Raw genomic sequence first — 9,649 nt, 5'->3', positions numbered from 1 at the left:
TGGATTTATGGCATCGCCTCAAACTTTTTCTGCGGACCAGGATTATAGCGGCGGTGCTAAACTTGCTCTAACATACGCCCGCGGCATGCATAAAAAAAATTATATGAGACCAGGTCTCACGGTTAGCAGGTGAGACCCGTCCTGATGGATGACACGTGGCATTCACAAATCACAAAGCATTTAATCTCTCTTTTCCCTAATTTTAAGTGAGGGGTGGGAGATGCTTTGTGATTTGTGAATGTCATGTGTCATCTATCACGATAGGTCTCACATGAGACCTAGTCTCATAGAATTCTTTTCCGCGCATGCCCGGTGCTGCTTCTTATCCCTCGCGTCTCCGGCACCAAACTCGCAAGTTGCCCAAGAAAACATGAACAGTTTTTCATAGAACAAACTTCAAAACAAAAAATGCCGTCAAATTTATTGGTTAGATTATCTTTTTAAAAGGAAAGAGTGGTTAGATTCAATCTGTAGTAACTGCTACTTTTTTTAGATTTGATGAGAAACTGAACACAGGACCCTTATAGTATCATGGAATCCACAATAATAATGGCCAGGCGTGCTTTCTGGCATACAGTTTGCACCATTCCAAATCAATCAATTATTGACACCAAGCACATACATAAGCAAGGGTCCCAAATGTCACGGATGATAGGTAGTGGTAAGCAGATATGCTACACCCAGCAATCACTGCACTTGACTCCGGCTTAGGTGAATGTCTCACTCGATAGCATTCCTCCTTTAATACTTCGTCTTTCTTTAGCTTAAATTTGACAGATACTGGATCCCTCCTTTTATCTTGGACCTCAATCCGAGGAAGTTACCTGGGGCCGACGTCCTTGACTGCGCAGATCTGCTCCTCCCCCATGGCCGACATGACCGTCAGCGCCAGATCCTTCCCCTCAGCAAATCCGTCCTTGAGCTGAATTAACAAGCAGATTTTTACCCAGTAAGCAATTTGGATATTCATATACCTCATAAGAAGTACAGTACTACTGTACTTACTAGTAATGTCTAAGGCATATAAGTATGTGTTTGCAATGCATAAATGATAAAGCAGCAAAAGTAATCACGGTTACAGTGCAATTTGACAGAAAAATTCAGACGTGCTTCGAGGGAGATGGATGGCAAGCAGAACGAGATGCATGAGCGATGAAGTGAAAGTAAAGTGTGCAGCACAACAGAGGTGGAAAGGAAATAGCAAGAACACTTCTAAACATCGGAGTTTTATTCATGTATGCGCTTCATAATTCATATACTGAAGAGAGAGAAATGTAACATGCACCACATCAAAAAACAGAGCAACAACCAGAGCAGCCTTGGCTGCAAGATTTTAGTGTTACTGGCTTAGATGTACACTGCAACAATGTAGGGTCATGGTGAAAAGTCTGCCTTTCACGACCAGAAGAAAGAAAAACAGATGATAATAAAGAGTATAAACAGAGAGGTGGGAAGAGTAAATGTCTAGATATCCTCTAGTTCTTATTGTAGCTATTTCAGAAGTGTGCAGTGTCTAAAAGTTCCTACTACCTATATAAACATCAAATCAATAAATCGAGATACTCAGAAATACTAAAACACAGAAGATATCAATCATAGATGTGACTTGTGTTGTGCTAAAAATAAATCCAAATGAAACTGGTAACTAAGATCAGAAATATCAACACCAGTCAGGATATTTTGGAGTATAGAAAGAACTATCTCAGAATATAAGGGGTGATATAACTCCTATCAAGCAAAGAAGACAGCATAACAAACATAACAAATGAGTAAGGAGTAAGGACACATCCTTATCACGGATAAACACATGCAAAAATAAGAAAAAGATGCTTAAAGATTTGTCAACCAAACCTGGGTCAGGATAGCATCATCAGTTGGGAGTTTAAGATCATCCTTAGTGCTACCATTATCAGTAAGAAGGCTCACCTAAAACAAATAATATAGTAAGTATCGAGGCCAACAATTATGCACAATAAAATACATTTTCTTGATTAGTAGAATCGTACAAATCCATCCTCTGATATGTCAATCAGCTGATACTCAGTACGGTCCACATGTGGCACCTAAAATATATAGAATAGTGAGTTATCTGTAAAACTGAACCAACCAAAGTTCTTTATTAAACATTTGATAAAATAAACTTACATCACAGTTGTGGGATGAAGGAACAATGTCCTCAAGCTTTTTACCATTGAATATATCTAAGGCAACAAAGTGGCATTTAGCATGACCGTGCTTTCCTGTCTTCGAGGTAGAAACCTCCACCACCTGTAGCACAAGTTTATTTAGCACAACAAGATAAGATAAAAGACTTGAAAATTAATGGCAAAGAAGCACCACATATTTTCAGGCTTAAGCCTTGAAGTGTATTCTGATCACAATGACAGACGTCAGAACTCACAGGAAACATACACACAGGAGTAGGTGAAGAAATATGTACTAAAAAGGTAAGGACAGCAATCACCATGGCACAACAAGCTAGATAAACATGGATAAATTGGTTTTAGCTTTTGAGTCAATTAACTGATTGTCCCTTACAAATTACAAGAAACAGACCAAATTTATGATCGAGGATTTCTTTGGAGAAGTCAAGGCAATAGATTGAGAAAGAAAGGTATTGTTTCCTTCGGAAGTTAGGTCTATGCACATGCAGGAAGCTTAAAATCTCCATCATATTCCATCCAAACATGTCGACAGTGCCCCTTACACTTCGATTACAATCTTAACTTTCTGACACGGAATAGCCAAATCACCCACTGTACAGATATAGTTTAAAGAGCCTGAGTGGAAATCCCTTTTTTGTTTTGGTTATCAAACTATTTCTACCCCGCAAAATACTAGGAAAATATTATTAAGATTACAGGAATAATGGACGTTAGCAAGTTTGGTTGTACAATAAAACATGTTTCTTAAAAGTTATCCCATCACATGATTTTTGTTTGGATCACAGGAAAGGGGATAGTACATCTTCCCCTGTTTCAAGACCCTCCTAATTAATCGTGCACAGTGCAGGACAGATAGTGGCGAACATGGTCAAAATAGCTCCCCGCCCCTATAAATAACAACTCCACCCTTTTCCCTGGGGTCACCACCGATATGTCAACAAGTCAATCCACACTGATACGAAACGGAACCATCCGACGACAGCTCCCAAGCATTCTCAAACAGAAATAGCAGCATCCGGAGATAGCAACATCAGTATTCCTACATAGTACGGCGGCCATGAAGAGCAGCATCGGAATTGCGATCACACACACACACACACACACAACCATCCAGCCGGGATCGAGGCAAGCAAATCCGTACCTTGCAGGGGCGGTTCTTGATGACGAGGAAGCCGCCCTTCCGGATGGCGCCGGCCTGCATAGGGTAGGTCTTGGACGCCCCGGCATCGGCCTTGGACTCGAAGTGGTGGTCCTCGGAGTCCGACATGGCGACCTTAATCACCTGCTAACAACAAGAAACCAAATACGAGCAACGAGATTAAGCTTCGAAGCTCCCAAATCAAGAAAGCTCGGCCAAATTCGGAACTGAATCGATACCCTGAATTCACCTGGGCTGGATGATGGATCAGGACGCGCGAGGAGGAGGAGGGAGGGAGGGAGGGGCGCTGATGATGATAAGTGATAAGCTCGCGCTGAATCCTAGGGTTCCAGCGCATTTATAGCACTGACAGCACGTGCTCCGGCCACACCTACCTGCCTGCCTTTGCTGAGGATGACGGTGGGGTTGGAGATGGTGAGGGCCCGCGTCTCGGTGGAAGAGGACTTTTGTGAAGAGGTGGAGAGATCGGAGCCGTCGGTTTGGTCGAGGGATGGCTACAGGTGTACGGCTGCGGAAGGCAGGAATATCTTCGCGTTCGAACCACGCCATGAGGCGGCTCGAGCATCTTCCTCTCTGTTCTTTTCTCTGCTTTTCTTCTCCCTTTTTATGGCTTCTTTTCGCTGATCGGTGATCAGAAAACTCAAGTCAAATATCTAATTCCGATAGGATAGGGATTCCTTGGGAGGACGTCAGAGTGCACTACTCAGATTGGGATGATTATTGCGTTGGATTGCGTATTCACATACGTGGTTAAAAAGAATGGGAATTGTTATTTGGCTGAGCGCTTCCCTTCGGAGGGCATGGCAAAATGAATGTTTTATCACCATTTACGTTGTCGTGAGGATGACAAATTCCTTTGGCAAGCATGGCAAAGCCTGACAAAAAAACTTACGACTACGTAAACTGTCATAAAATAGTTTATTGTGTCATGCCCTTTCAGAGAATGTTTGCTGGTTATGAAAATCCTAAAATTAACTGCACTAGCATAATGCTTTCCACAGTACAAACCACAAAATTAGTTAAAATAAATTTGATAGTAGTATATATTACAATCAATGCACTTATAACACCGGAAAGAGAAACTCAAGCAAGCAGGCAACACTGCATTTGCGAGCACCGATTTGTGGCGGCAAAACCATAGCTAGATTGATTAGGACAAGGGGCGGCCGGTGGAGAGGGGTTGGGAAAGAGTGGCGACTGGTGGATGCATATTGGGGAGAAGTCATGACAGGAATTATTTGTACTTGATGGGTTGCCTCGTTCGGTTGTGCCATGATAAAAGAACTACCCACTGACATATACTTACAAAATACTTACTCAACCTGCTTGTTTTATCGTTATGGGTGTAAAGGCATGTGTGAGGATCAAAGCTTCCTAACTGCATTATTTACGGTTTTATGGGGAAACCTAAGGGGCATGATGTGTTCTAAATGGATAAGAGGGGTTGGGATGGAGTAGGGAGTAAACTCAAATCAAAGGAGTCTGATGGGTTCTATATGGATAGGGACTCGGGAGAATGAGGTGGAGTGGAGAGTTAAATCTTCCAAACTGGATGGGTCTGGTGGGTTCTACATAAGTTGGGGTGGAGTGCGAAATGAACTCACCACCACCACCAATTCCCAGGTTATATCTATACTGTTATAAAGCGTATTAGTTTTGATGGAACTCAAACATCAATCTTTATCGTTAGTCTTCTAAATCTAGTAGCTGGGAGTTTGTGGGATTCACGATGAATAGCAGCCTACTGCTGTTTGTTCTATAAACACCGATATTTCCTCTTAACAAAGTGGGCCCATGCATCTTGGATCAAGTTGGGTAGGTGATGAGCGTCCAGTTAAAAATGAACGCGGATTGCACCCGTGCAAATTCCTACTTTTACTATTGGATTGTACTACCTGGTGAACGTTTCATTTTTAAAGACAGACCAAAACGCCTCGTACGATCGATGTCCCACTCTCGTTCGATCATCGTCTCACTTCCACCAATTTATTTTTTCCAACTCGATTGCATTCTAGTTCTTCGATTTTCATTTCTGCACCGGTCCATAGATTTTTTACTCACCCTGGTTTTATATCGATTAGTCCAAGTGGGGGAGCAAAAACAAAAGAAGTGCTCAAAGGGGGACTTGAATTCAAGTCTATTGAGTAGCTTCCAAGCCCAATGAAAGGATCGAGATCGACCGAGAGGGGTGTGAATAGGTGCAATTACAAATTTTAATTACTGCCTAGCAATTTTAGACAATTACACAAAATATAAAGACGAGCCTAACAATTGAAAAGGGGATACTAGTTCTAGTAGTAGTTCAACAACGACAACTAATTAGCAAGCACAATATGATATAAGTAAAGCCAAGAGAGAAGTAACCACAATTAGAGAGTTAGGGTTAGGATAACCAAAACTCCAGAGACAAGTATGTATCCTGATGTTCACATCCTTGGAGGGAATCTAGTCACCATTGGAGGGGCCGATGTTACCATGAATGCTCACCCTATTATCCCCTTGAGATATCACCGGGAAGGCCATTTTCAACCACTAGTGTTAGACCTTGAGGTGGTCTTAAAACCTTCACAAACTTTCCTGGGGTAATCACAATTAACCATTCCTCTCTGAAGAACTCCTACTACCTAGGAGCCTCCAATCTCCAAGAGTAATAACATCAAGGGGGAAATGCTCGGGACTTGCTCAAATCACGATTTTTTTTATCCAACGAGTGAGAGGGAGTGACTCTATCACTTGATGAAATTTCTATTGAGAACTCTCACAAAAACCTCCAGGATCTAAGGTTTGGTGTAAAGGAAAGTGAGAGGGGGAACTTTAGGGTTCTTGGGTGTTTTGAAATGAAGTGGTCAACCCCCTCTCGGAGTGGGAAAGGGGTATATACAGGGAACCCCAAAATGTGGTTGTTCGAACTATTTATGCAGTTTAAGTACCAGGCATCCGATGTCTGAAGAAGGGCACGGTGTAGTGAAGAGGGCAAATAAACAAGTGCTAAAAGTGCCAGACATCTGGTATGTACCGGACACCCGGTGCCCCAAAGCGACACACGGGTGTCAATAAAGTTGTTCTCCAGGCGGTGGATTGCCACGTGCCTCGACAGCCTCTACCTAACCGCCTGCACGCCCGCCACCTGTCGGCAGAGTCCTGATAAGTAGGTGCGGGCAAAGCGATGGAGGGAGCTTGGGCTTGCCGGCAACGTGGGGAAATACCTTATCGGGGAAGGTAGCTTCCTGGAAGCCTTGGTCTTGATCTCCGTTACTTCTCAGTCACCTGCCTCGAGGTCTTCTTCATGGTATTAATTTACCATGCCTTGAATGTGATGAGATGGACTTGTCCTCTGCCATGCCCTTCCGGGCATGGAGGCTGCAACTTGGTGGTGCATGGTCAGGAGTATCAACGCCCAAAGTTCACTACACTGACAGGAGCCCCGGGGCCTGGGCCGGACACACATGCACATCGTTTTTCTGGGATAAGCCCATTAACACGCACCAGCCCACACGTGGCAAGTACTTGACATCAGGTGGGTACCAGATATCCGATAAAATTCGGTGGGTATTCTTCTATAAAGGTATACCAGACATTCGATAGTGACTGTACATCCAGTGGCACAATGTGCACCAGACATCCGGTGAGTACCAGAAATCCAATAATATTTGGTAGCTTATGTTCTGTATAGGTATACCGGACATTTGGTGGTGACGGGATGTCCCATGGCCTAGTGAGCCACCAGACATCCGGTAACCACCAGAAGTTTGTTAATTTCCACTGATTTTGGTTTTGTGATGGTTTGCCAGATGTAAGATGGATATCGGACATCTGATGCCGGATGAGGGACCGGACATCTGGTGCGTCAATGAAACTAGTTTATTTTCTAAGTATCCGTGTATGTGTATGTTGTGAACATTATTCCTAGGGCACTTTTGTAGATGTATGTGCATGTCACATGTGTATTGATGGGAGTGGTGTATGTCGTGACGGTGAATGATGTGAGTGGAGAATATTTGCAAGGAACTACGTGTTAGAGCAAATCTTTCATGAACCCCAATGATCCACTCTTAATAGTGTGGGATCCTTATACTCAATAATAAAATGAAAAGTCCGTGTATCATATATTTGTTTCTTCGTTATCGAGCAATATCAATTCAAGTGGGTCCATGATCCCCACACATATATGTTCCCACGGGGACTAAAACCTGTGATATATTTAATGAACATGATTAGTTCCGTATATGTATATTGTCACAAACATCAAAATGTAATTAGGGGCATGATTTCACTTTCAAGTTCCCCTTATTGGTAGTTGATGACAACATCCATATAGCTCTCAAAATATAAATCAATGAGGCACGTGAGAGCAAGTTGTTTATATGATTTTGAATGTAATCCCCCTTAATTTGTGGATAGTTGATTTTATCATAAAGAAATTGCACATATTAATGTGTTTGCATAAGAGGGTTTTGCAATTTTTGACACATATAAACAAATGAAGCATGACATGTCGAAACTAATAATTGTTATGAGATGAGAGACTTGATAAACATCAATATGATCAACTCATAATGTAAATAATATCATAAATAGATTCGACAAACACCGATAGTACCACACATAGTTTTAAACTTATTGCAAATAATGGTTCACATGTCGATAAGATCCAAATAAACACCATAAGACACGAGATATTTGACCACGTAGATAAACACTCACAAACCCCTAATATACTACTTCTACCCTTTGGCACTAACTCCCCAAAAGGTCAAAGGGAGCTAATGACAAGAGAGGATCACTCATCATCGTCCTCATCATGGACGCCACTTCCACCAGCCTCGTCAAAGAACTCAACCCAGTCGGGTCCGGAAGAGAAGTTGTAGTCGGTGGAAGGAGCCGCATGCAGGGCTCATCATCATTGACATTTCGCGCGTAGTGGGCCGTGAAGGAAACATGCCCTAGAGGCAATAATAAGGTTGTTATTTATATTTCCTTATACAATGAGAAATGTTTATTATTCATGCTAGAATTATATTAACCGAAAACTTAGTACATGTGTGAATACATAGACAAACAAAGTGTCCCTAGTATGCCTCTACTTGACTAGCTCGTTGATCAAAGATGGTTCAGTTTCCTAGCTATAGACATGTGTTATCATTTGATGAATGGGATCACATCATTAGAGAATGATGTGATGGACTAGACCCATCTGTTAGCTTAGCACTATGATCGTTCAGTTTATTGCTATTGCTTTCTTCATGACTTATACATGTTCCTATGACTATGAGATTATGCAACTCCCGAATATCGGAGGAACACCTTGTATGCTATCAAACGTCACAACGTAACTGGGTGATTATAAAGATGCTCTACAGGTGTCACCGATGGTGTTTGTTGAGTTGACATAGATCAAGTTTAGGATTTGTCACTCTGATTGTCGGAGGGGTATCTCTGGGCCCTCTCGGTAATGCTCATCACTATGAGCCTTGCAAGCAATGTGACTAATGAGTTAGTAATGGGATTATGCATCACGGAACAAGTAAAGAGACTTGCCGGTGACGAGATTGAACTAGGTATGATGATACCGACGATCGAATCTCGGGCAAGTAACATACCGATGACAAAGGGAACAACGTATGTTGTTGTGCGGTTTGACCGATAAAGATCTTCGTAGAATATGTAGGAGCCAATATGAGCATCTAGGTTCCACTATTGGTTATTGATCGGAGATGTGTCTCGGTCATGTCTACATAGTTCTCGAACCCGTAGGGTCCGCACGCATAACGTTCGATGACGATATGTATTATGAGTTATTTGATTTGATGTACCGAAGTTGTTCGGAGTCCCGGATGAGATCATGGACATGACGAGGAGTCTCGAAATGGTCGAGAGGTAAAGATTTATATATTGGACCATGTTGTTCGGACACTTGAAGTGTTCCAGAGAGTTTCTATTAAAACCGGAGTGTCAGAGGGTTGCCGGAATCCCCCCGGGAAGTTAATGGGCCACCATGGGCCTTATAGGAGAGAGGGCCGGCCAGGAGGTGGCGCGTGCCCCCTAGTCCGAATTAGACAAGGGGTGGGGGAGGCGCCCCCTCCTTCCTTCCCCTCCTAGTTGGACTAGGAAAGGGGGGAACCTACTCCTAGTAGGAGTAGGATTCCCCCCTTAGAGCGCGCCCCATGAGGCCGGCCGGCCCCCTCCTGCCCTCCTTTATATACAGGGGAGGGGACACCCCATAGACTCCAAGATTTGTCTTAGCCGTGTGCGGTGCCCCCCTCCACAGTTTTACACCTCGGTCATATCGTCGTAGTTCTTAGGCGAAGCCCTGCATCAGTAACTT

General features: G+C 43.0%; 1 protein-coding gene across 4 annotated transcripts; it reads right to left on the bottom strand.

The window, feature by feature from the left end:
- Window positions 1-469: 469 nt before the first annotated feature.
- LOC125536431 (eukaryotic translation initiation factor 5A-2) lies at window positions 470-3,706 on the bottom strand. Of its 4 annotated transcripts, none has more exons than XM_048699655.2 (6): window positions 3,554-3,706; window positions 3,307-3,447; window positions 2,146-2,268; window positions 2,007-2,063; window positions 1,852-1,926; window positions 470-922 (listed from the first exon to the last, which is right to left on the bottom strand). In XM_048699655.2, exons 1-6 carry the CDS (start codon window positions 3,659-3,661, stop codon window positions 821-823), a joined length of 606 nt encoding a protein of 201 aa, XP_048555612.2. In that variant the 5' UTR covers window positions 3,662-3,706; the 3' UTR covers window positions 470-820. The 4 variants fall into 4 exon arrangements, with proteins under 4 accessions (XP_048555612.2, XP_048555613.1, XP_048555611.2 ...); XM_048699656.2 differs by having other exon boundaries at window positions 3,543-3,695; XM_048699654.2 differs by having other exon boundaries at window positions 3,307-3,450; window positions 3,554-3,690.
- Window positions 3,707-9,649: the final 5,943 nt, after the last annotated feature.

This window comes from Triticum urartu, chromosome 2A (genome assembly GCF_056163025.1).
Source record: "Triticum urartu cultivar PI428250 chromosome 2A, HENAU_Tu73, whole genome shotgun sequence".
In the NCBI taxonomy this organism is placed as follows: domain Eukaryota; kingdom Viridiplantae; phylum Streptophyta; class Magnoliopsida; order Poales; family Poaceae; genus Triticum; species Triticum urartu.
The sequence above is the reverse complement of the archived record's forward strand: the minus strand, read 5'-3'. Positions and strand labels throughout refer to the sequence as shown.

Excerpts from the sequence above, each read along its gene's own strand:
- LOC125536431 (XM_048699654.2), bottom strand. The coding sequence starts at position 3,661 with ATGCGCTGGAACCCTAGGATTCAGCGCGAGCTTATCACTTATCATCAT. Across the intron at positions 3,451-3,553 it reads TGATCCATCATCCAGCCCAG|CAGGTGATTAAGGTCGCCAT; the intron begins GTGAATTCAGGG and ends TCTTGTTGTTAG. Across the intron at positions 2,064-2,145 it reads CTTCATCCCACAACTGTGAT|GTGCCACATGTGGACCGTAC; the intron begins GTAAGTTTATTT and ends TATATATTTTAG.